This window comes from Manacus candei, unplaced genomic scaffold (genome assembly GCF_025592945.1).
Source record: "Manacus candei isolate 608988 ecotype Guabito, Panama unplaced genomic scaffold, ASM2559294v1 h1tg000036l, whole genome shotgun sequence".
In the NCBI taxonomy this organism is placed as follows: domain Eukaryota; kingdom Metazoa; phylum Chordata; class Aves; order Passeriformes; family Pipridae; genus Manacus; species Manacus candei.
In genome coordinates, this window is record NW_026138084.1 from 2,035,510 (window position 1) to 2,061,877 (window position 26,368).

The following is a 26,368-nucleotide window of genomic DNA, read 5'->3' on the forward strand; positions in this document are numbered from 1 at the left end:
GCTTCACCACAGCCTTGCCAGTAACACTGAGTTCCTTTAATTGTTTTAAAATAGGTTTCAGTGGCAAAAACAATTATATAAAGACCACTTGTTATTGAGAAAACATCCACTATTTGTAGAATTCTTACATTAGGAATCAGAGTGGGCTAAAGTAGAATTTTTAAAGATGCTTATTTTTAACAGTTGCTGTTCAGTCACCACTGGAGATCTGTTGTTTGGACTCTGTGTAAAGTAAGGAATGGCAAAGGTCAGGTGCTCATCAGCTGGTGTTAGTGGCCATTTTAGCACTGGCCATTTCACAGCATTCCTGCTGCTCCCTTCAGACCCTTTACAGCCTGAAGCTTAGAACCACTGTGATCTCTGTAAAGCAGAGACAAAAGTAATGTGACTGTGTGGGTTGTACTTGCTGTGAGAGGACATCTCACTGCCCTTCAGACACAGCAAACTCCACACTTCCATCCTCCAGGGAGGCTCTTAATTACACTCCACCTTGAAGGCACACGGAGTGCTGAGCGTGGGATTTTAAGAACCCCATGAAAATGTGGTTTCCCACAGGTTTGATGAAGTTCCTCTTTAAGGGGGTGTGTGCACGTGGCTGCATTGCTGGTACAGGCTGGACAGCAGGGGTCTGTGGCTCCCAGTGGGGCCGGGATTGCTGAAGGCCGCTGTGTGTCGTTGCAGGTGCGACGAGTACGTCACGCAGCTGGACGAAATGCAGCGGCAACTGGCGGCGGCCGAGGATGAGAAGAAGACTCTGAACTCCTTGCTGCGGATGGCTATCCAGCAGAAACTGGCCCTGACCCAGCGCCTGGAACACTTGGAGCTGGACCACGAGCAGTCCAAGAGGGTGCGCACAAAATCCGCCTCCAAAGCCAAGGGCAGTAACCCCAGCGTAAGTCACGTTCGGTCCTGCGGAGACAGGCCTGAAGGGTCCGTCCTCAACAACCAGGTGTTCTATAGTGAGAAATATAAGATCTATTGTGACTAGGACAGGTGTCTAGAAAAAAATAAAAATCGTGTTCTGCATCTTATTTTATGCTGTAACTGTCAGCATAAATCCCCACTATCTAACGTCGCAGTGAGTTGACTTGTACTAGTATGTTGTGGAACCAGGTAATACTGACTGTATTATGGTGTTCTTAACTGTAACTAATGCATAAGTATGGGGATGCTATTAACAGGTTAATAGTGGAAAGGAACTAGCTTTTTCCACAATTAACATGTCTGGGTTTTGCTGTTTATGGTAAGTGTTAAGAGTACACCTGATGGAGTATATCCGGTGTTACTAATTGTAGTTTGTATAGCACAAATGTGATCCTTTCTCCAGGGTTGCAGCATACTTCAGTAAATGCTTTCACAGGCAGAAACAAACAGAAAACCTTCCTTGTTATTGTGGCTTATGAAGTGGTGAAAAGCAAACATCAAAATTAGAGAGTATTTGGAAACTGGAATCAAACAATTTGCCTGTTGTGAGAGATGTTAAAAACTTGCTGTTGTATCACCACTGACCAAAGTCCTAAAGCTTTTATAGGCTATAAAAGCTAGAAAAACACTTGGTAGGGTACATTATTTATGCCCTGTTTCCCTCTCTTCAGAGGGATAACCAGAAGAAACTTGCACATTTATATTAAAAATATGCAATATTTTCCCCATCTGATATAAAACTTAAAAGGTTTAAGATTTGGGATCCTACCTGGTACACAGTTCCACTTGAAGAAATTATGTCTCGAAAGGATCTTTGTGGTTTCATGTTGCTCTTCACAAAGCATAACACTTTGGAAAGAACCTGTTTGAGGTATCACTGTAGCCACACAACATGTATGTGTAGGATTGATGTGACTATGGTCTAGCGTTGTTGGTCACAAACAGCTTTCAGTATTAACCTAAATAGGTAACATTGCAGAGCTCTGATCATTTTTTTAAAGGTACACAGAAGATATTGCATTCTGTATGCAAGCACGTGTTTCACAGGGCTCTACATTAGAGGCACAGGAAATTGAACCAGATCATTCTGCTAATAATGATTTATGAAGTAGCTTAGTATACTTATTAATCTTTAAAAACAAATAAACCTTTGTCTGCTTTTGAACTGCTAAGGGGCCTTTTTAGCCACTTAATTACAATAAGCTTGGTAGTCTAAAAGTGTACTTCGTAATTGGTGCCTACATAAGAGAAAAAAAGATTGAAAACGTTGCTTCTAAAATTGTGGAAAATTTGTGGAGCGCCCTGCAAGGCACAGACCTTTGTTTAACCCGGAGTTTCCAAGTGCCTAGCCTCAGACTCTATTTTAATGTAAAGCCCTGTTCATTTTGTACTCTGTTTCAAAGACTTTTGTATGCCTGTAGTGTTACTAAAAAGCAGTCCCTGAAGCCATCCTAACCCTCTGCTGTGGTTCTGCTCCTCTCCCCCGGCCCTATAGATGCTCAGCCCTTGCTCCCACGCTGCCTCTGCCTAGTCAGGAGACATCCCAGTGCTAACAGAAGGTAATAAACAGCACAGCTGCTTTTCCCACCTGAGATTTTGACTTCCCAGATATTTCAGGGTATTGGTGGGGGGGAGAAGTCTTCTAGAAATTCATACAATGAGACTTCAAACAAATGGAACTTTGCTACAAAGCTGGGAACCGTGGGAATGCCTCCACCCAGAGCCAGAATTGTATTTATTGATACGGAGAGGAGGGAAAAAACCCCAAGTGATTCAGTTCTGATATGTTGCTCAAACATCACTGCTTGGGAAGTTTAAACAAACTGCAATTCTGGGTTTAGAAACTAGGCCCTGTGTGTCTGTTATTACTTTTTTTAGAAAACACTGAATTCTCCTGAATTTGAGCTTTAATATTGCTAAATAGCAGGTTTGATATTTTAGAAGAGGCATCTTTTACAATTTTCAATCCTGCTTTTCTCTTTTTTGCTGCACAATCTTCCAAAAGGCCTTTATTCTTCTCATTCCTGCATTAAGTACATTTTAAAAATACTTGGTGAAAGCAGGTGTTTGAGTGCTAACCTTCTCTGCTTCAGTAGACACAGCTACAATTCTGCTTCCGCTATGGTAGGGAGCTTTAAAACAGTTTTCACTGCTTCCATGTCTCTAATGACAGTATTTTTGCAAAATAATGATGGCAAAAAGATAAACTGGAGAATGCATTGTTAGGTTGCATAATTGAATGCATTGTTAGGGTGGTTTTTTTTTTCAAATTACCTGGAATTTTCTGTAAAGATTTCGGTGTTACCAGATAGGTGACTATTGCTGTCAGACTTGGCTCATTCTTTCAGTTCCAAGTATGAACAATTCTGCTATTAACCCAGTAATCTTAGTGGTCCTTTCCACCTTCAGTCATTTCTGTGAATCTTTTAAAACCCACAAAAGCCAGCCTGACTGCCCTTCGAGTCTGTCACCATTATGGTTCATCCTGTTGGGAAAAGAACTGAGGGACAGTGTAAAGTGACTTGATCCTGCTGTTTGTGTTTTTAGAGAATATTTAAGACTGAGTCTTTTAATTCTTGATTTAATTTTTTTTTGGGACATTCATTTGCCGTGTAAGTCTTTCCTGTCAGTCTTAATGGGTTGGGATAAAGCATGGAAAATTCCTTAAGCCATCACCTACCTCTGCAAGCAGGCTCTTCTGGATGGTTCTCTGCATAGGCCTGCATGACACACTGACCTGCATGTTTCTGGAGAACCTAAAGCTTCACTGAAAACATTTCCTGTGCACCCATGGCTGTTAACTCGTGCTTGAACAGCAAAGCTTTATTCAGTACTTGTAAGAATCCTTCTTTCTGCAAAGCTGTTGCTTCCAGGCTGAGCCCATAGAGCCTTGTTCACCCAGCTGGGAAGGTGGCCTGGCTGCTGCTCCCCCAGCCAGCTAACAGACCCCCAACCAACTAACCTGCACATAGGTTTGTGTTTTCAGTTCTTTTAATTGAGAAATAAACACTGATATTTTTTTTTTCTAATGCTATTTTATTTTTCCATTTTTCAGCTGTAGAGTAGTCCCTGGAGAAGGCCTTTCCAACAGTGCAACAGCATTTCTTAGCCTTCCTCACTCTGGTTCAAAGTGGTGGCCCATTGCAGAGTGGAAACCACTGACCTGATCCTAACTTTTGAAAACACCTTTTCCTATATACTACCTGAAACCTTCCCTTTCTGCCTGAAGCTATGAAAAAAACAAGCTTTACTTATAAGTGCTGCTGCAGTAAGAAACCTTACAAGTGCTGAAGAAACCTACTTCAAATGTAACCATGTTAGTGTGTGCTCTCCTAGAAATGTCGGATGGGGGAATTTATTTCATTGCAGATGCTCATTTTTTTTTTACCTGATTGTTAAACCTGTGCACTTTTGATATTTTTCTTTAGCTTCTTTAATTCCTTATGTAGAAGAGTTTATATAAATGCAGTGGTTTGTGCTCATAGTCTCTCTCCAATTTGGAACTTGTGATTTATGAATTATATATCAGCATGTGGCAGAGATTTTGGGGGGGCTCTAGATTGTGATTAGAAAAGAGTTTCAACAAAAAAACAGGAGCTCTGCTAAACTATGTGCTGTGCTTCAGCATCTTTTTTTATTATTATAAAATGTTAAGCTTTATATGTTTAAATTACTGATTTTCTTTTTAACTGCCATGTTCATTAAGAAATCCAGGGTATTCAAATTCTGGGGTTTTTTTCATATTGTATTATTATTCTTAGGAATAGTTCAATGTAACAAGAAGAAAACTTGACTTTGTTCTGGTTAAAACAGTAATAGGCACTTGAAAAATATTAAATAAGTAGTATTACCTATAAATTCCAGAATTCCTGGGTTTTAGGAAGTTGAAGTATTATTGATTAACAGAATTTTATACAACTATACCAGTGAAATTCCAAATTGGAATTGTTGTGTTACTTTTTTCATTTTATTGTGCCAAATTGTGGTACATTTAGAAAGAAAAATTCTGAAGTGGTCAATGATAGGGTGTTATCTATCAGCGCCTTTCTGTCACTCATTATTGCCAGTAGTGCCTTTGATCATTTGAAGGGAGACTCTTAGAGTAGTGTTTGGCCAAGTCCTGTCACTTAGGAGGAGTGGAATGGCTGGGTTTGGAATTTACTGAAGACGTGGAGCAATAAGTGCAAAGTGAACTCCCCTTTCGCACATTTTTAACGGTAGTCTTGCTTAGAGAGAGATTATATATTCGAGGAATTGTAAAAAATTCTGTTAGTCAATGATATTTCACCGTGCAAATTCAGGGGTAGAGACAAACAAACAAACAAACAAACAGACAAAAACCACAAAGCTAAACGAGCCCGACCCCAGGTCGGGAACCAAATGGGCTCACGTTGGAGAGCTGAGAGATGCAGGGGCACAGCCCCGGGCGGATCCCGGCGGTCCCGGATCCCGGCGGTCCCGGATCCCGGCGGTCCCGGATCCCGGCGGTCCCGGAGCCCGGCGGTCCCGGCACATCCACACCTCCTCTTGCATGTTGTACCCAAGTGTGATTTCAGCAAACAGAAAGCGCATCAACCAGCCCCTTGCTGGGCTTGTTGAGGCTCCTGGGAATGATTAAATTGGGACCTGGGCTGGAGGGGGAGGGAGTTCTCCCGCTCCTCAAATAAAAAAAAAAAATAATAAAAAAGGACAAATTGAACCAATATTGATGGCGTGGAAGAGATTTCTGTTTGCTGGAAAAAGCATTATTATTCCTAGATGTGGGGACTTATATTTCCATCTTCTGTTACAGTATTGATTCATAAGAAATATTGTTGCATTTAAAATTACTACATTTGTATGTGGGTATTTATTTGAAATGATGTCAAAGTACTGTATTATGTTCTATGTGCATTACCTTTTAGTGGTGGGTTGGTCTCCATTTAACGTCGTATGCATGTAATCTTGCCAAGTAACCTTTACACAGACCTGAGGAAAAAAAAAAAAAGTTAAAGAGAAAATGTGAGAACTTCTTAAAAGGATAACTGCCTGTTAATTGGATAACCTTAGGAGGGGGTAGAGGGCAAAAAAACGTTGCTTCCAGATTAATGAAACAGTGTTTAATGTAGGAAGGCAATGTGCCTGCGTAAAGGTGGTCACATTGGCAGGAGCAATAAAAGAGAAAAGGAATTGTGTGTTCTGCCTCTTGGTTTTGTGGTTTAAGTCGTCTGCCAAAGTGATTTTCAGCGTGAGGCCAAATATACAGTGATTTTTGTCTGGGAGAAGCTGGGTACTTTGCATGAAGTTTGCTGCAGAGCTGGAAAATTAATTCTTTGTGCTCATATTCAGGGAGAAGCATCCCCTATTGTTCCGTGAGGTCTTCCTGGATTATTTTTGGCCTGGCTCAGGCTGTTTTAATGTGTGTCACTGAATAGCTTTGCAAACACTCGTACCTGGTGCATGTTAAAGAAGGGTAGGACTTAATGCTTTGGTGGCAGCGGTGACACGTCACCCTGAAATTACATCTTCATTTCTCATCTGCTCTCCAAAATACTCAGGTACTCCAAGGGCTCCATCCAGCCTGGGCTTGAACACTTCCCTGGCAGTGTTCCAGGCCAGGCTGGACAGGGCCCTGAGCACCCTGGTCTAGTGAAAGGTGTCCCTGCCCATGGCCCAGGGGTGGAATGAATGGTCTTTAAGGTCCCTTCCAACCAGTCAGGGATTCTGTGAAAAAGCATTAAGTTGATGTTTGTCCAGTAGATTCAACAAAACAAACTCACAAAAAGCCCCTGAAGGAGAATGCCCCAAGTCTGAGGGCAAGGCTGAGGTTTGCCCCCTCAATACAAAGATGTTCCCAGATCAACACAATCATAGAATCAGCCAGGCTGGAAAGGACCTCTGAGATGACTTGATATTGGCCCCTAGAAATATTAAATCTGGTTTTATACTCTAGTTTAATGGCTCTTCTGTCCCCAGGTAGGGTTCCTGCCTACCTGGTAGCAGTCCAGCTGCATGACACCAGCTCTTCAACACAATTTATACCTGGAGAGCAAGATGCCAGTTCTTCCTTGGGCATTGAAAACACTTGTTCAGTGGTGTGCAGTGAACTAGCAGAGCCCTGCTTGTAGAGTTCTGCATTTCTAAAACAGGAGCTTTACCCTGCAGGATGATCTGGGGAAGAAACATGGTGTAAATCCATCTGCATTGAGACCAGGCCTGTTAAATAGTTGAACAGTGTGATTCAAGAATGCCTTAGCAAGAAAGAAAATGAGAGAACTAAAGGAGAATATTGAGATTAAAAGCCTGTCTAGTGAATGCCTATTAATTAAAACATCCATTTCTTTGACTCTTTTCTGTGTAGAAAATTCCCTTCCATGCCTGGGGGGAGTGTTGCCTGTGCAGACATGGAGGGTGGGTCACCAGCTGCATTCCAGCTGCAGATGTGGCTGGAGTCAGTCTCCAGGAAAGGAATCTGCCAGTGAATGTCACACTCCTGCTTGCAGTGGAGTCAGCAATCCAGCAGTGGCCCTTTGTTTCTTGTAAGTAAGGCTTGAAAAGAAGCTGCACTTCCCAGAGGAGGTGCAAGGCAGATTTCTGGGTGTACTGAGATGCCTGAAGACAAGAGGAGACCTGGAAGTCCCCCTGTACCTGCTTTTGTGGGATGAAGGCAATGAAAATGAAGACAAAGGTGCTTTTTTGGAGATCCCGCTAGGTAAGAGGGTAACACTCAGCTACACAAATACTTACAGGAGTTACAGTTTCAAAAATATATTCACATTCTTGTGATGAAGTACATTGCCCTGCAGGACCAAGAAAAGGTATTTTGCCACCCAAGAACTTAGAAAAGACAATTAAAAAATGTGAAGATCACCTCTGTGAGCTCAAACCCAAGCAAAATAGCTAGTTAATATCACTGATTATATTATTATTTTTGAGTGTTATTTTGAGTGTTTATCTATAAAAGCTTCAAGCAAACATTCATTAGTGGTTGTTGGGAAAACCACTCATGTACAAACCACTCAAAAGATGACTTCATCCTAGTCCTTTCTTTTCTTCTACAGGCATTGCAGTCCTTTCCCAGGAAAGGAGGGGGGGATACAAATGCAAATTTCCACAAGAAATACCAAGGTAACCTGAGTCCTGCTCTGCCCCTTACCTTGCCCAGCCCTGTGACTTCAGGACATGCTGCTCCTGAACTGAGCTGCCAGGTTTCATAATTATCAAGTGAGGGGGTTGTAAAATGTCTTAGGTCCAGTAATTACGTTAAAAAAACCCTCCAAAAACCACAGCTTTGCCTCTGAAATACTCAACATCTGGAACATCTGGATACAGCTTGTTTGTTGGCTTCTAATATACCGAGTGGGAGCACTCTAATGAAAGTTGATTTTTGGGATTATGCTGGAGAAAACCTGAGAGGAAATTTAAAATTTACTTAAAACCCAGTCTATCCTGAAGTTTAACTGGGACAATGTTTGTAGTGTGCTACTTGCTGATTAAGGCTACCTACATGAGGCAGGAAAAATTTGCAAACTGATTATTTAGTATATGGTTTTAAAGAGATCATAAGAGGCAAAAAAAGATATTAAAAGAACAGAACTTTTTAAAATTAACTCTTGCTAGCACTTGGATGATCCATTATTCTCAATAACAGTGTTTTCAGATCTTTATTGAAATAGATAATTTCTGCTTTCAAACAGTAATCTATTTGAGGAATTAAAATTCTTCATAATTAATTTTAAGGAGAGAAGAAAAAACAACAGTTCATTTAAGAATGCATTGTTTTGTATTGCTTGACACTGAAAAGATAGTTTCTCCTTTACCTTCTCCATGAAACCTTACTCATGGTTTTATGCAGAAATTTTAGGGTAAACAGTCTCCCAGCATTCAGGTCTATGCAACCTCAAATTTAGGGAAAACACTCAATTTGGCATTTTCCTAATAACAAACATTTTTCTCTTAATTTCCATTGATGAGACTGTTCCTAACTAAGACGGTTTGTATCCTTATTCCTAATTATATTGACTAAATATTCAGGTGGCTTCTACTGCTCTCAAATGTTCCTTAGCTGATTTTCCTCTGTGCCTTCTACCCTGGAATTCAAAATAATGCAGCTCAAAGCTTTACCAAGGGATAAAGAGTGAAGTATTTGATCCAGCAGTGGAACATCAGCTTCCTGCTGTCACAGAATCCCAGAATGTGCTGGGTTGGAAGGGACCCACAAGGATCATCCAGTCCAACCCCTGGCCCTGCACAGGCCCATCCCCAAGAGTCACCCCCTGTGCCCCAGAGGATCATCCAAACCCTCCTGGAGCTCTGGCAGCCTTGGGGCTGTGCCCACTGCCCTGGGGAGCCTGGGCAGTGCCCAACCAGCCTCTGGGGGAAGAACCTTTGGCTGAGATCCAACGTGAGCCTGCCCTGACACAGCTCCAGCCATTCCCTGGCTGCTGTCCCTGGTCCCCCCAGAGCAGAGCTCAGTCCCTGCCCCTCCTCTGCCCCTGCCCAGGCAGTTGGAACTGCACTGAGGTCTCCCCTCAGTCTCCTCTGCTCCAGCTGAACACACCAAGTGCCCTCAGTGTCCTCCCACGGCTTCAAATCAAGGCCCTTCCCCATCTCTGTTCCCTCCTTTGGACACTCTCTGATGGCTTCATATATTTCTTATATTGTGCCAGAGGTTTGCTGTGCTGCACAGCTGCTGCCAAAAAGCTGGGGTTCACACTTTCCTGACTCCAGAGGCTCTACCCTGAATAACAGGAGGGGTAACTGGGCAGCCTGAGAACAGTGTGAACGAATCCCATTTTTGGCCACCGTGTAATTTGTTTTTGAGCTGCAGGAACAAAACCACCTTGGTGGGTGAGGCCTGCTGGCTGTGTGCTGGGGCAGGTCACGGTGGCTGGCACCTTCTGCCATGCTGCTGGCAGTCCATCAGTGATGGTGGCACCTTCTACATGCCTCTGAATTGCACCTTCCTATAGGCTGCAAGGAAACTCCATGCCTGACACTGCATCACTGCTGGTGGTGTTTAGGGCTTATGGTTTTCTTAAGTTCCTGCTTTCAGTTCTGATATTAAAAAGGGAGGGAAGAGGAAAATTTTCCATCTGTGACTTTTTGTGCTATATGGATGAAAGCCCAGGTGGTTGTTTTTTTCTTTAAATAACATAAGGAAATATACATATATCTTTGCTGATTGAATGTTCGCCTTCTGCAAGAAAATACTTGCTAAAAGCTTGTTCAGCCTTTAATTGGAACACAGGAGCATGGAATAGCTGAGAACACTTCTAGGAGCCGTGGTGCAGAGGCTGCAGCCTCTTTCATTGCCTCAGTACAATTTGCAGTTGGGCTCCCAGGGGTGTGCACAGTCCCTCTGAGTCACCAGCAGTCCACAGCAGAACTGGAATTGCAGCCCAGGGAAGGGATGAGAGCTAAAGGGGGTGTTTGTGTTCTGCCTTTCTGATCTGGCTGCAGAAGCTGGTTGGGTAGTGGGAAGCAAGGTAAGAATCCAGGCCTTTCCTCCCCTGTGTTGCTTATCCCCCTTAGAGCCACTGTTATCATGAGCTTTTCTCATCCCTTCTCTGACTTGGGTTAGACTCTTCATTGTCTTCTGGACAGCTCTTCCCAGAGGTGTAAAATGAGACTCTCTTTGCTGCAGAGCCACTTTGCTAAGAACCCTGACAGAACATCTGCTGGCAAGGGGGCACCACACAAATCCTCTTCCATTCCTGTGCCATTTGTAGGGAACAAAGTTTTCATTGCTGCTTCTTCCACTCCTCTGAAGGACGGTTTTCACCAGTGTCCTGTTTCAGAAGGGATGTTACTTTCATGGAGGCAGAAGGAAAAAGCTAAAAAAGCCCATCCCAAATACCTATTCACAGAAAAATGGATGTGTTCCTGTGGGGTGAGGAGAAGGGGAAGTTGCAGAAGGGGAAACAAGAAAGTAGAGGGAAAGGGTGTGATCTGCACGAGGCAGTTAAAAAAAAAGAGAGAGGAAGGTATGCAACAGTATGAAAGGGGCAGGAAGGAAAAAATGGCAGCAATGGATGAGGCTGGACTCTTGAGCAGCTTGAAGCAGCTGGATCTTCCATGGGCACGGATTGTTTGGCATAAAGCCTAGGAAAAACTCAATTCCAAAAAAGCAGCTGGCAATTTAGTGTAGTCTGGTGGTACAGACTGCACAGTGTGCATTTCCCCATGTTAAAGGGATCAGCCACCACGTTCATCAGCTGCCAGGGGGCGGGAGGAGGCCCAAGAACGTGAGGCCACAGAAGGAAGGAGCAGTGTGAGAAAACGAGGAGAACACGTGAGGGGAAAATACGTTCTCTGACATATTTGAATGTGTTTGTGTGTGGCTTCAGAATGTCTCACACAAGTCTCCTGGGTTCCAATAACACTTGTTTTTAAGCTTCAGTTCACAGGATGATTTCCTGTTGGAAGTACGAGCCCAGGTGTGCCCAGGTGGGCAGGAAGAGCAGCTGGGCTGTACCAGCCATGGTGTGGCCTCAGCCTAGGGCAGGGACTGTCCCCCTGTGCTGGGCACTGGTGGGGTCACACCTCAAATCCTGGGGGCAGTTTTGGGCCCCTCACGACAAGAAAGACCTTGAGGAGCTGGAGTGTGTCCAGAGAAGGGAATAGAGCTGGGGAAGGGTCTGGAGCACAGGCCAATGAGAAGCAGCTGAGGGAGCTGGGGGGGCTCAGCCTGGAGAAAAGGAGGCTCAGGGGGGACCTTCTCACTCTGCACAACTCCCTGAGGAGGGGGGAGCTGGGGGGGGTCGAGCTCTGCTCCCAGGGAACAAGGGACAGGATGAGAGGAAACAGCCTCAAGTTGCACCAGGGGAGGTTTAGATTGGATATCAGGGAAAATTTCTTCACTGAGAGGGTGGTCAGGCACTGTCACAGCTGCCCAGGGCAATGGTGGAGTCACCATCCCTGGAGGGATTTAAAAGACATGTAGATGTGGCACCTGGGGACGTGATTTAGTGGTTGGCTTGGCAGTGCTGGGGAATGGTTGGACCTGATGATCTTTGAAGTCTTTTCCAACCTTAGCAATTCTGTAATATTTCTTCTAATTAATATCTGAGTCAATCTAAACACAGCTGTGAATGTCCAAACACCTGAATGTCCATATCCAGTGTAACCAAATACATCTGACCGGCCTCAGGTTAGGGTGCTTTTAAACATTTTTTAAACTAAATTAGTTTCTGTGTTGTTACATTAAGAGAACTAAGTTTGGTGCCTACAGAATGCTATGTTCACAAAACCAGGCTGCAGGGTTTGTGTAGATACAGACTCCTGGAGCTCCTGACACAAAATACAAACACTCTCCTGTCGAGCTGCTCATACTGGGCAATGTAAGACTGGCTGAAGAAGTGTGAAGAAAACTGTCCACATGGGCTTCAAGAGATAGGAGTGCCCACCAAATTTGTGAATGTCTGACATTACTGGCTGTGGTTTTCACACTTAGTGCCCAAGCAAATCAAGACATGAATTTTGGAGAGATGAGTTAGAATCTGTCCTAGCACATTAGTTTATGCAGCATGGCTGGAGAATCTGGCCAGCACGAAGGTGTCTGTTAATCCTGTTCTTTACAAGTCTGGCCACCACCGAAGGTCAGAACTGCTTTTTGTTCTGCACGACACTTGTGCTGAAAGCACCAAATTTCCAGCTTAAGATCCCTCGTGCTCTTTAATTACCCAGCTGCTCAGCAGCTCCCTTTGGAAGTCAGCTCTAGGAAAGAAGGATTGGCTGTGGTCTGCGAGAAGGGAGGAGACTCCATAAAAAACGCTAAGAAACGTAGAAGGGGTGTGTCCGTTGTGCCTGGACACGCAGTGCCATCGCCTGCAGTCCGTGGATCGGGGAGCAGTTCTGGCAGGCGACACGAGGTGGCAGCGCCATCCACACATCCCGCACGTGGGACCCGCGGCTGCTGCGGGGAAAGCGGGAGCTGGGAGTAGAGCAAAGCTGGCCACGCTGAAAGATTTGGCTTTTGTCTCAGGAATTCCTCCCTCCCACTCGCTCCTTTTCTCCTCTGTCCAGCTTTGCCGTGGTTCCCCCTGGCTTTGCACAGCTCACCTCGGATGTATTTCTTACTCTTCCAACAAGTTGCTGGCTTGGCATCTCGCGGATATGAAGCTTTATGAATGGAATTTTACAGGAGCTGTCACGCTTTGGCTCTCTTTCCTGTCATTCCCATCACTGTTTGGGATCTCACACTGTATTCAGGAGTCAGAGAACCAGGGATCTGCTCTTGCTTTGCAACTGAACGGGATGGGAGAGGTACATTGGGCTGAGCTACTTCCCACTAAGGAGCAAGGGTGAATTCCTGTGTCTCTGTTGTGTTTCTTGGTCCTTCCTCGCTGTTTCTGCTCTATCTCGTTTCAACACACATTTTGGGAAAGGTGCCCCTGTCAGCTCAGAGCACTGCCGTGCATGGAACCATTTGGAGACAGGATAGCTTTGCTCATGGAATGTTATGTGCTTTGCTGCCTTGGTTTTGGTTGTGTCCTACTCATTATGCCTTCCATGGCCATTTTCTTACTCACAAATCTCTTTTTAACCCCTTTTCAATGACTGCAGGAAAATCTCTGTTCACAACATGATCAACCAGTCTTGAGAAGTTCTGAACAAACACGTGTCTGGCTGGTTGCTCTCTGCTGCACTGGACCTGAGCTCATGGGGTACCTTTCTGGTTACTTATTAGTCTTCACAAAAAGAAGTAATGCCACAGAGGCTTTTACCATCGGGTGAGAAACCTTCCCCAGTGCCAAACACCCTGGGCTCTGTGACAGGACTGGATGAAAACCGAGACTTCAGTGGGGAGCACTGAGGTGTGAAAGGCAAGAAAAAGGGGATGGAACTTTGCTACTGAGTCCTGGTAAGCTGCAGATGGGGGTGAAAACTGGCCATGTTTTAAGGGAATTCCATAAGCACACAGACAGGACCGACATGGTTTGCACTGCCACTGCCACCTTTGGTTCTTTAACAATTCAGTCTGCACAGAGGTGGAGTCTTCCTCTCTTCTGCAGAAGGGATTTGCACACAAACGTGTTTTGTTCCTTTCTGGACACTGCTGGAGAAAAGTCTGAGATAGGTTGTTCGATTATTATTAATAATAATGGGAAGAAAAACAAAGCTGGACAAATTAAATGGACCAAATTCTACGTACTAAATCGAAAAGCCTGGTTTCATTAGTTTAGGAAGTTTTGGGGCCTAGTGCTAATGTAGAAACTACAGTAATTAATCCCAGTGGCATACCTGGTAAAACTGGAGTAATTTCTCCATAGGAGATGGACCTGCTACATTAGAAGTAGTAAATAATTCTATTGTTTAATCAACAATTAAAGGCCAATAGTGCTCCAGGAAGGACTTGGATTTCTCTCAGAGATTTAAACTCTACCAGAAACTCCACTCTTGGATCTGCAGTTCATCTCCAACTGTATTTTTTTCCTCATGAGGAAAGTCATGTGGTAGAACAGTTGCTGTATTTAAGCCTCACAAATGGATTCCTAGTTAAGGCCACACTACTTAAAGCCTGCCTTTGCTCATTACAGTGACAACTAAGGAAATACAGGTATGAAGACAAACAGATGGTCCAACAACTCCTGTCTGTTAAGTACATCCAAAATGCCTGCACAAGGTAAAATTTAAATCTATTATATAATTTGGTAGAGAAATACCTAAAAATAACAGTGCTTCAGCTAAAAAGCCACTCACAGATTCTGACTTGGAGGAAGTTCAGGGTTTATATAAGTGTATGTATATATGTATATACACAGAAATACATATGTAGGGGCTGGAACCAGATGATCTTTAAGGTCCCTTCCAACCCAAACCATTCTATGATTCTATGATTCTGTTTTTAAAGGACATGTTTGTGTTCTGGGTGATTTAGTAACAGATTACAAAAATATTGTACTAACCATTTTGTTTTGTTTTTCAGAGTAAAGCAGTTTTACTAAATATTTTGGCTTCAGCTGATTTGCAGAGTCATCCCTAAGTCACGGAATAATTACATAACTCATGGAATGCATGTAGAATAAAATTAACACAAAAAAAAATATGAGAACTCCTTTATCAGAATTCAAAATGAGTCAGTGTCTGTTTCTGAACCCAGATTAACAGTGATAGGGTGATAAAAATCAAGTGCTGTAATTCCTTCTTGCTATTTAAAAGCTATCCCTTACGTCTGCCAGACCACTGCAGCATGTCTTAAAAGTCAGCATTTCTGGAGTAAATTTCTAATCTAATAGTGCCTAGAAAAAACAGTATTTTCCTCTTCTGTTTGACAGAGATTTGGTTTTAAAACCTCTGTGATCAAAGCAGCAATCTGACAGGATCTCAGTTTGGCTGATTTCAGGTTACTGCAAACCTTGGGTAAAATCTACAATGCCCTTTAGGTTATTTAATTTGTGAAAAGACTTAACTCTAATCCTGCTCGATGCTAAGGGCACTTTGGTACCTCTCTGCTTTTGCTTTTGAATAATGGGGTTTATGCTCCTGAAAGACATAGGCTGTGAAGCACATAGCCCTGGATGCATCTGTGCCATATCTGATGATCCAATTTATAAAGCACATCTTGTTTTTGAGGGTAGTGTGAAAGTCAGTGTTGCTTGGAAGTGTTTAATCGAATGGTGACAAGCTACAGCTCCTCCTTTACTGTATAAAGTGATACAGAATAAATGATGAACGAGGGAGCTGAAAGGACCTCCTGGGTCACTGAGTTCACCCCCAGTTCTGCAGATGAATGTGCACGTCTGACAAGCCTGCAGCTTTCAGTAGCCTAAAAATATCAACGCAAAGCCACAGTAAACAGACCCCAATCTGTGCCCAGAGGTTCCTGTAACACGGCTGTGCTCTGTCCTGAGTTCAGTCCTGGCATCCTGGCTGCAGCCAGCACACAGACAGACACTCACTGAGAGGTGAGGACCCTGCTGGCAGCCACACATGTTGGCTGTTAGTGGTCAGCAACACCTCCTCACCCTCCTCATCCCCTCTGGTGAGTGGGGACAGTCACACATTAAGTGCAGCTTTTCTGGTCGACAAATCAGGAATCCCTGAATCATGCAGGGAACCATCCTCATTTCACCCCAGAGGCAGCAACAGGGAATGATCCACTGCTCCTGGAGCTTGTTGTTTGGCAGTCAATGGCAACAGGAGAACTGTTTGCCCCAGCCCAGCATTGAAAAGATGAAGAATGGCTCTGGTGCCCCCCTTGAGGACATTTTCAGTTGTGAAGATCAGATTCTGGAAACAGGTGACCCACTGTGATCACTCATGACCTGTTGTATGAATTCTAATCCTCCTTTCAGAGAGTCCCAATAACAATTCTGAGCTATATTACCTTAATAAGATCTGCATCAATTTAAATGAAAAGAACCTGTTAAACCAGTATGTAAAGCATACCAGTGAAATTAGAAAGTCCAGGATTGGAAATGCCTATTGTTGAAGAGAATTAACATTCAAGCCCCCATGAATATTTAAGTTCAACTCCTTTATGAAGTGGGGCTAAAATACAGACTATTCCACTCTGCTATAAAAATCACATGCCAGGGCATAAAAGCTGCCACAGGATGTGTATCCCAAATGGAGAGCTGCTTTACTCCTATCTGCAGTTCCTTATTTCTATCTGTCTGTTGTTCTGTGCTTTTTTTCTGTTGGATTCCTGGCTGCTCTGGTAACTGGTGTTCATGACTATGCAGTAAATTTGCTTTTGCCTAAGGTATAATTAAAAAAGCCCTCATACCCTACCCCAGTAGGGTTTTGGCTTAAAAATATTTTTTTCTGACCTTTTTTTTTTTTTTTTCAAATTTAAAGTGAAAGCAACAGAATCAGCTTCAGTGCTGCCATAAATTTAATTTTTTTAATTGAAATTGCTGGTTTAATCTCTTTGTAAATGAGAAAGAAGGCAGTGCTGCTTTCTCTGCAAGTGCAAAAGGCTCAGTTCCAAATTCATGGGAATGATATTGCATAAATACTTAAAAGTCATGTCACAGTAATCTCCAAATCTTCATCTTCACGTGAAAAGTAGTGCCTTCAGGAAGGAAAAAAAAAAAAAAAGCTCTAATCAAAATTCCAAGAGTTATAAATAAGGACTCTGTACACAAAGGAACTTTGTGCTTGCAGTGGAGTGTCATATGATGGCAAAAGCACATGAGGGTCACCCTGAGAATTACATCATCCGGAAGGAAACACAACATGCATCTCCCACATGAAAAGCATGTCAGACAGACCCCATGTATTTGCAAAGCCTTGGCTCCTTGGTCTCCAATGTCTCATTAAATCCAGAAGAGGTTATTTTTACCCTCACTAGATTTATCTTTCCTGGACATGCAATGGTAATCCTTATTGAACTGCAAAGCCTACCATGAAGGAGAACCACTTTGTGTTGAGACAGCTATTCTTGTACGAGAATTTTAATGTGATATGACAGGCAACTTTTTTTCTTTTTGGGGAGAAAGAGTATTTGTATGAACTTTGCTAACTGCTCACACTGCATTTCCTGGCCCTTTTCTCCCTTGCACACCTGTGCATTGCTGGTCAAAAGCAATGGCAATTTAAGCAACTTGCTTAAATTGTAAACTGTCTCCTGAATTACTTAAGTGATTGTGGTCAGAGATACAAATTCAATACTGCACATACCCAGACTGTAGATGATGAGAGCACCTACAATGAAAAATGCTCTAATTCTCTAGGAAAAAAAAAAACCCAACCCAAAACCCAAATCAAACCAAAATGCTGGCTAGGGTGGGGAAAGAATTGGGCAGGAAATAAATAGATAACTTTAAAGGACTGGTTATTTGGTGTTCTGGTGATATATTAAACACATTTAAATGCTTAAAATAAAGTCTACCTCTGCTTTGCCATTAATAGTGTGGACTTTGTTTTCATGAGAGCAAAGAAGGTGGGTAATTTTCAACAACTTGTAGGTTTGTTTCTGCTGAACTCCCATTATACCTGATAAGGTGCAGCAGTGGTTGGTGAGCTCGGATCTGCTCTGGTCAAAGTGCCACAGAGAAGACCTGCCTAGTTGTGTTAAAGAACAGGACTGATCTCAGGGAGCCATAACCATTTTGTACAGCAGTAAATCTCTGAAATCATTAGTTGCATATTAACAGGTAGGATTTCCAGAGTGACAAGAAACTCAGATTGGTTTATTACTGAAAAATCTGCTTTCTTACGCTAGTTGAACGAGACCCTATCCACAGAGTTACCCTGGAATTATCCTGGAATAATTAGTCCAAGGAAACTAATTTTATGACTGCCATTATAAAACCATTTTTCTCTTACACCACGCTATTGAAATACTCAAATGTGTATTTCCACAGTGGTGCCTACATCAATGCTGGATATTTCAGGAGGGAAGTAAGGAGCAATGACCAACTTCTGGGTAACAGAAAATAGACTAAAGCTCAACATACATAACTTCTCATTGTACCGTTTTGCATTTTTTTTCCTGGAGGTAAATGCCTTTGTGAAGACCATTTTACATGACTTTGTGCTTTCAGAGATGGACTGATAGGTGCTTTTAAGCTTAATATATTTAGTGGGGTTTTTTTCTCAGTGTTATTTTTTTCTTGTGACGAGAAGCTGGAGATCTTAACTCTCACAAACGCTCTCCTTTAAAGATGTGCCTCACCTGAGGACGGAGGGCTTTACCTGGCTGCAGAAGGAGCACTTCACCGGCGCCGTGAAGGAGAGCATCCCCCTCCACCTCAGCTGCTCCCCGTCCAGACACACAGCAGCGAGTCGGGCGCCCCCGGTTCTCAAGAAGAAAGACCTTGTTTCAAAAAGAAAGACCTTGTTGCTCGGGATGGTTCCGGCGAGTGGGAAAGAGGCTAGTTGCCTGAGGGGGAGCGAACAACAGGGTTTGGTCCCCCCTCAGACAAAATTCGTGTCTGAATTGCTGTCTGACACGAACAGGGAGGGCGGGAGGTCGGGCAGGGCAGGCACCCGCAGCCGCGGCTCTCAGCCGGGCTCCCCCCGAGCCCCACCAGCCGCACTGCGGAGCTTTTGGCTCCCCGGGCAGCAGCTGGCGCGGAGCCTGCAGCTCTTCCGTTTCCCTTCCTGCCGCCCGTGACGTGATTTCGAGGTTCGCCCTCCTCTTTCTCGCCCGAGGGACCCCACGATCCCCGTCCCCGCGGCGCGGGAGCGGCCTCGCTGCCGCCCGGAGCTCGCTGTGGGGAGCGGGTGTGGGGAGCGCGGCGGAGCCCCCGCCCGGCCCGGCCCCGCTCCGGCTCCTCGCAGCGCCGCTTCCCCAGGGCAGGGAGGGGTGTCCTCCCCCTCCTCTCGGCCCCCACCCCTCACGAGGGGCGGGCGAGGGCGACCCTTCGCCGCCGCCGGCAGCAGCACCTGGTCCCGCGGCCTCCTGCGCCGCGCCGGGCCGGGCCGGGGGCTCCTCCCGCCTCCGCCGCCTTCGGGGGCGCCGCGTCCCGCTGGCGGCGCCTCATGGCGCGATGCAGCTGCAGTGGGAGGGAGAGGAAACCCACCCCCCTCGCCCGGCGGCCGCCTTTGTAAGCGCCCGGCCCAGCTCGGCGCGTAGCGGCTCGGGGAGCGCCGGAGCGCGGCGGCGGGACCAGATGGAGCCGGAGGGTAAGGGCGGCCGCGGTTCCGAGCGAGCCCCGCGCTCGCCCGTCCGCCAAGTTCTCGGCCGGGCGGAGGCGGAGGGGCCGCGGGGAGCCGGGCCGGGAGCGGGGCGGGGCGGGCGAGGGTCCCGGCGGAGTGCGGGGGCTCTGCGGGGCTCCCGGTGTGCGGGGCCCCCCCCGCTCCGCCCGTGCCCTCCGCGGGAGCCCCGCGGTGCGGGGGGAGCGGGGCAGCCGGCACCGACCCGCGGCACTGCGCTCAACTTTCTTTCTTCCTTCCTTCCTTCCTTTATTTTTATTTTTTTTTTAAATTTTTCAAAGATTTTTTTTAGTTCCATTCCCCCCCCTCTCCCCCCCCCCCAGCGTTCTGAGACAAACCCGTGTCCAGCGGGGCCGCCCCGCCCTCTCCGGGCTCGCCCCGCTCCGCTCCCGCACCCCCGGTGGGTGTCCCGCGTCCCTGCCCCTCACAATGCCCGGGGACTCCACGTTTCACTGAAACACAGCACCGAGCTGTGTAAAAAAATATGGTTTTACTTATCTTAAAGCCACATAAAGCCATTTTCTCCTAAACGCTTCTTTTGGTAAGAGTGGCTATTAACTGCATAGATTAAATTTATTTCCTTGCCAGTCCATATTTAGGCGCTTATGAAATGCTGGTGTGTTGTTTTTTTTTTTCTCCCCCACTCTTCTCTTTAAATACCTTTTGGAACTGTTAGTTTTCGTAATGTAAACCATTTCTAGCTGCAAATTGGAAACCTCTGGGCCATAATGGTCTGTTGCATTTAGCTGGCTGTCTCTGTAAGCCCTGCATTCCCCTGGGAAAAAAAAATAGAAAGAAGGGGGAAAAAAAAGGCCCTAAAAAACCTTATGAGATTCATGTTTAGAAAATTGGCCACATGCAACGTAGCTGTTTTTTAAACCTCAGTACCTAAGTCACATTTTCCATTCCAAATACTGAGGGTGGTTAAACTATGTTAAAGGGATATACTCTACCTTAGTTCCCTTGCAAGCTTTAGGGAATTTTAACACAAAGGAAAATGGCTCTGCAATATAAAAGAATCTTGCAGTGCCTGATACGCAGCAGCACCAAGGAGTAGAAGAGACTATTGGCAATTGTTAATGACCAGAACTGGTTTTGTTGTCCAGGCAGAGAAGTGTGCAGAATGGAAATGGGTTACGTATGGTGACCAGCACATTGATTATAGTATTCCTGTATTCTTTATAAGAAGTTTATTTTTCATGGAAAGCTAGTTTTCACAATGCTAGGAGGATGTTTTATAAACTCATCCCCTGTGTTTATAAAATCATCCCCTGAAATAAGCAAGCTGGGTTGTTCCTGATTTATCTCATTTGTGACCCAGTTCTTTGTATTGTACGTCTCCTTACCTTAATAAAGCTAGAAAAAAGATAATAACAATGAGTTTGAGTTTGAAGGAACTCCTTCTTCTGAAGAAATAAGTTCTCGTGTTTAAAAAGTGGAAGTTCTCTGTCCTGTTTCTTGGTTGGTTAAAGTCTGGATCAACCCAGGAAGGGTTATGGTGAGCTGCTGAGGTTCCCCATCTTCCCTGGATCCAGGAGTATTCAGACAATCTGACTTCTGGCACCTCCCAAACTCCTTGGGTACGGATCTTCCATGTGTTGAGTTTGGAGGCTGGTCCTCCCACATGGATTGGAGCCTGCAGTAGCTGGAATGCCTGTGTTAGCAGCCTCCCTCCCTGTCAGTGAAGGAGCCAGGGTTCTCAGGATACATATCCCACTGCATGTGTGCCTTTGTGATTTTGTTGGCTGTGGTTGATGCTCTTCAGGGAGTGTTATTTCAGTTTTCAGAGTCAGGGCACCCAGAGTGAGGTGATCTAAGGAAAGCCTGTAGAGCTTGCTTGTTCTTGTGGCTTTGATCAGATGTGCTGGAATTGCTGTTGGCCAGTCCCCTTTGGTGCAGCTTCTTGCATTTAAATGTGTGTCAGAGGCTCTTGCTGAAAGTGAAGCTAGGGCTTTCTCTTTCCCAGTGTGCAGATGCAAGGCCTGGCAGGTATTGACACAGAGGCAGGGAAGCCTGGGGAGTTGATACTAGGTTCCTCAAGGAGATCCAGTGTGGTGGTGTGATGCCACAGAAATACTGACCCCCAGAATTCTTGTGGGTGTCCCCCAAACTCCAGACGTTAGCTGAAGTGATAATGTGTGAGGAGGCCGGGACTTCAGAGTGTGTTTGATCTTGGAATGTCTCAGAGATGCAAGAGAAGATGTTATATTCAAACTAGTAAAAATGGTGGAATCATAGCAGTGATGATCCTCATGGCTTTTTGTGGGGGATGAACTTCTGTAGCGTGATCCCGAACAAGGAAGACTGTCTTAGGTCAGTAGTGGTGGAAGTGGGTTTTTGAAACCCTGGGACACTGGACTTGGGAATTAAGAATGCCAGGTGATGATTTTTCACTCAGGCATTGTTTGCACTGCAGTGTTTTCAGGGCAGGCTTTGTGGCTGGGTTTTCCAAAGCATCCCAATGGTTTTATACTCCAAGCTCCCCGATCACGATCGATGTGTTTGGTTTTGGGAAGGCCTTGTTCTCAAACAAGCTGTGTGAGATGGAGTGCTGTGGGCATGTCTTTCCTAGTGCTTTTCAATAAAAAATGGACAGCTAACTTCTGTAGGAGGTTTTGAGAACAGCTTTGTCTTCCCATGTGGCTGTAAGCTCAAAGAACACTTAATGTTCCTCACTGACACTTGTCCTTGCTGACCCAGCTCAATAATAATGGATGTATGGGGGTTTTTTTTCCAAATCATACCTTTTTTTTTCCTTAGAGATCTTGCTAAGATTGTTGGGGATCAGTAATATTGGTGCAAATGATCCTGCTTTGGTCAGTGAGTGTGACCCAGTGGTTTGTGTGAGAATTGAAAGGGCAGGGAGTGTCAATGCAGCAGTGATGTGATAAATGCTTTGATTCCTCTCTGAATGTACACCCATTTCTACTGAAGCTGTAAACTTGTGAAATGCTTTTGAGTAAGATTAATTTTCTTCTTTAAGGTGTGCTTTGTAAACTAATTTAAATTTTTATTTTAAAATTTAAATTTTTCGTTTGCTGAAAGCTCAGTTTGAAACTAAAAGAGGTGAGTGGTAAAGCCTAAGTAATAAATACTTCTAGCTCCCAGGATACAGATCCTGTGTTAGAGATTGGAGCTATTAATTATGTAGATGTTAACTTGTCTGAGTGGAGTGAACAGTGGCACATTAAAAGCAGTAATAACTACTGTGGTATCCGTTTGTGTCAGCATTATCAAATTTTAATGTGAAATTTAATGTTTAACTTGAGAGACCTCCTGTGACTTGCAATTCTTACACAATGATGAATATCGATACTGTTTTGAAAATACGTCTCTTGATCCAAATTCTGTGAACTGGTTGAAAGTTCCTTTTAAGTAAAAAAAATAACTTCATATATTTGTCAGCTACAGGAACAGAGAATATGAGGAAAGCCTGAGCTAAGGTGGACTAAGGCACGAGTGAGAGAGAGGGAAAATAGGAGGGGAGTATTGCTGAAGTTCTTTCCATGATGTGGCAGCTCTCTGCTGTGTGCCCACCACCAGCTCTCAGGTCTCTCATTTTCTTGTCCTCTGCCAACCCCTTTGAAGTCCCCACTGAGCCTGGCTCCCCTGAGCACAGGACCCCGAACCTCCGCCGTGAAAATCCATGGGAAATTGGAAAGAGATGTCTGCAGCTCAGCCTTGTGCTCTCTGGAGTGTTTGGGAGGCAGTCAGTCACAGCGTGGAACTCTGGCTGGTTTGGAGTTATGAGTGGTGAAATTTGAGAAGCCTTTGTTGGTGGAACAATAGTGGAGGTACACTGGAAAGTGCTTCCAGGGGAACTTTGGGCCCCTCCCTCTCCTCTCCCCGCTCCCGTTCCCAGCCAGCTCCTAAAAGCAACGTTTAGTATAACTAGATTTGCATTTTACACTTCAAATTTTATGGGTCTTTGCGTTTCATCTCACAGTTGGTGGCTGTTCCCTGTGTCTGTGCTGGCTGTTGTTGGGAGTTGCTGGGTGTTTGTTTTGTTGCTGGGTGCCAGGCAGGTGCTGTGCCAGCCCACGGAGAGATGTGCTGGTGCCTGGTGTTCTCTCCCTGGTGCTGCATGGAGCGTGATGTTCATCTCCACTCCCTTGGTGGTCCACCTCTTGCTTTTTCTGGCAGTAGTAGTCACCAAGTGTGAGAAACAGCCAGGTCTCCAGTCCTGGCCTGGCTTCTCAGGGTTAACTTTATTTAACTTTTATTTACAGTGCATAGCCTCTGTGGTCCCTGACTGCTACCTCTTGAAGTGCTGTCCTCCCAGCTTGTTCTGCTGGTTGTCACTGGTTTTCATTGCTATTTTTGACTTTTTGTGAAGTGCAGTTAAATTTCAGAGTTTATTGGTATTACCTGCTTCCTTGTTTTCTGAGTTGCACTTTTCTTGTTAAGACCCTGGTGTCGGACAGAAAGCCATTTAACTGCTGTGGGAAGGTGAAGTGGAGAATTGAGGTGGAAGGCTGGGGAGAGGAGGTTGCTGACATAGCATAACCTCAGCCATCTCATGCAGGACTCCCTGCAGGGTCCTTAGGGGGCTCAGCAAAGTGATTTTATCAATTCCTCACCCCGAGTTGCTCCATTAACAGAGGACCAAAATTCCTACCTTGGAGCCAGGCTGTTTGAATAACCCTTCAGATATGGGCAGGATACTTTTCTCCCTCAGTCATTCTTCTCTCCCTCTTAGCATGATTAGTGTTATGGTTATGAACTCTAAAACTCATGGCTCTTTGGCAGTCAACCATCAGCATAAAAAAGTTGCAGAATAATGTGATGTGTGTTGGTGGTGGGCAGCCCTGAGAGGCTGGTCAGAATGACCATTGTGGGTCCCACTCTGTATTCGTGTTGGGCACCAACAGCCTGGAGGTTTTGTGAAGAAATATGTGAAGTGTTACCAACTTTAGTGTCTTAAATGCTGGTGATTTTTGAGAGAGCTCAGTGTTACTAAAAGCAAGAATAACAATTTCTGAGTTTTTAAATTGCATGGGCCTCTACAGTATGTTTAAATGTGTTGGAAGTGTTGATTGCAGTTTTGAAGGTGCTCCTGAAGTTGGGTCAGAAGCAGTCACTGGGCAGTGAATAGAGTCATGGTCTTCAAATCTGTTGTTAGTCATAGTAAAAAGCATCTTTTGGGATGACAGAATCTTTTAGGTATTAACAAAGAGAGACAGAGCAGACCAGTGAGCATTGCTGTGAGAGGTGAGGAGCTGTGAATCACTGTAGGTCCTCATGCATTTCACCATGGCCATGACTAATTACATCCCTGAAATTGTATCTTAAAATGCTGAAGCATCCCCTTTTGAAAGATAGTTCTAGTTCTTTATTTCTTCAGAGACTGATTTGATCCTGCTTCTTAGACATTCTTAGGTATTCAAGGAGAGAGCATTTTTATGCCGGACTGTCGAATGAATCAATTACGTGTTATATTTGTCATTTTTCTCTCTTCAGGCATTTTGAATAAGCTCTTGCTGGAGTGTACAGAGCCACTGTGCTAAGAATAACTACCTTTACTCTTAATTTCTGATGTGCATCAAACTGGTTAATTAATGTGAATGGCTAAAACACTAACACAGGGTCCAAAGTTGACACTGGTTAGATGTCAGCCCAACCTTGATCCTTGGGACAGAGCATGTGGGTCCAGCATATGCATGTAGCTTACACATCTGTACATGGCATCCTGGCAATCTGGATGGAGATTTTTGGAGGATAACAACCTCCATATTAAAGAATCTAACTCCTAAAAGTCCAAACAACTCAGTAGTCCCAGTATTTTTTTGGAAGGCAGGGCACCGTCTAAATATCACTTGGATGTCAGAGGTTTCTCCTGTTTATTTTAGACTTCTGAAAAGCAGGCAGGTGTCTGACTATAATGAAGGAATTTAACACTGGCCTCTAGTTTTCTTAAACTCTTGGCCTCTTTTTATTCTTTCTTTTTGAGCTTGCAGGCTCTGAGCAGAAATTCTCTCTTGGTAACTTAACCCTGAGCAAATATTTACATTCATGAGATTCTTGCTACTTCAGCAATCATTTTGGACCTTGAGGTTGGAACAGGGTAAAAGTTACTGTACCAAACACTGGGGATGGGCAAGGAGCTGGGAAAGGAAGACTGAAGAAGCCTCCAAATATGGGTTTACCATGTTTGGTAGGAATCACCTGTTCAGTGTGATTATCACCCCACAGCCACTGCTGTATTCCAGGATGAGATTTACAGAGTTACTGTGTTTCCTGCCACTGACCCTATGCATCTTGTGATTTGATTCAGCTTCAAAATGCTGAATAAAAACATTTGTGTAAAAACTGAAGTGAACAAAGTAGTAGAAGGGAAGACTGAGATAGAAAAGAAGGAAAAAGTAGTGAATACAATGCAAAAAACCTGACAGAGACATAGAAAGAGATTTTGAAGAAGGAGGTTTTTTAAAAAGTCAAAATTTGTAAGAAATTTGAAATTTGTAAAAGAGGAAACCTGTACAAAACACTTGTGGGGATTAAACTGAGATTACAGAAGAAGTAAGGGAAAGGTTCTCCAGGGTAATGAGCAAGGATATGAATAAGGTCAAGGAAGGAGTGATCTCCCTGCAAACCAATGGATGAAAATACCACCAGATCTCAGCTTCCTGTGGGTTTGTTTTTTTCCCTAGGTTTTGCTGTTACAATCCAGCAGCATGCCCTGTGCTGGGTGCACTCTTTCTGGGAAAGATGGGATGACAGTGAACTCTTTTCCCACACCTTTTGGGGCAGAAACAGGCAGGTTTCTCACGGCAGCTCTCAGCAGAGGCCGTGGACACTGATGGAGCTTCCTCTCCCCAGCCCACCTGTGCTGCATGTTTGGAGATATGTTTGGAGC

The 26,368-nt window shown here is 44.6% G+C and overlaps 3 protein-coding genes across 10 annotated transcripts in view; all 3 read left to right on the forward strand.

Moving 5' to 3' along the window:
• BICD2 (BICD cargo adaptor 2) overlaps positions 1-6,098 on the forward strand; it is a 79,225-nt gene extending 73,127 nt beyond the window's left edge. Inside the window, exons 7-9 of one of the 6 annotated variants that reach the window (XM_051793246.1) lie at positions 682-892; positions 2,420-2,483; positions 3,980-6,098. In XM_051793246.1, the coding sequence (XP_051649206.1) occupies positions 682-892; positions 2,420-2,455 (247 nt within the window). In that variant the 3' untranslated portion in view covers positions 2,456-2,483; positions 3,980-6,098. Of the gene's footprint in view, positions 1-681 lie in introns of all 6 variants that reach the window. The other 5 variants (XR_007905482.1, XM_051793244.1, XM_051793245.1 and 2 more) reach the window with 5 other exon arrangements.
• The window catches only part of LOC127473546 (T-cell surface glycoprotein CD1b-3-like), a 180,453-nt gene that overhangs the window by 103,897 nt on the left and 50,188 nt on the right, over positions 1-26,368 (forward strand). The gene's annotated exons all lie outside the window — the stretch shown is intronic.
• FGD3 (FYVE, RhoGEF and PH domain containing 3) overlaps positions 19,001-26,368 on the forward strand; it is a 107,513-nt gene continuing 100,145 nt past the window's right edge. Inside the window, exon 1 of one of the 2 annotated variants that reach the window (XR_007905481.1) lies at positions 19,001-19,482. Coding sequence is in view for 1 of the 2 variants with exons in the window: in XM_051793235.1 (XP_051649195.1) it covers positions 19,347-19,482 (136 nt within the window). In the remaining variant the exon portion in view is untranslated. The remainder of the gene's footprint in view (positions 19,483-26,368) is intronic. The other variant, XM_051793235.1, reaches the window with a different exon arrangement.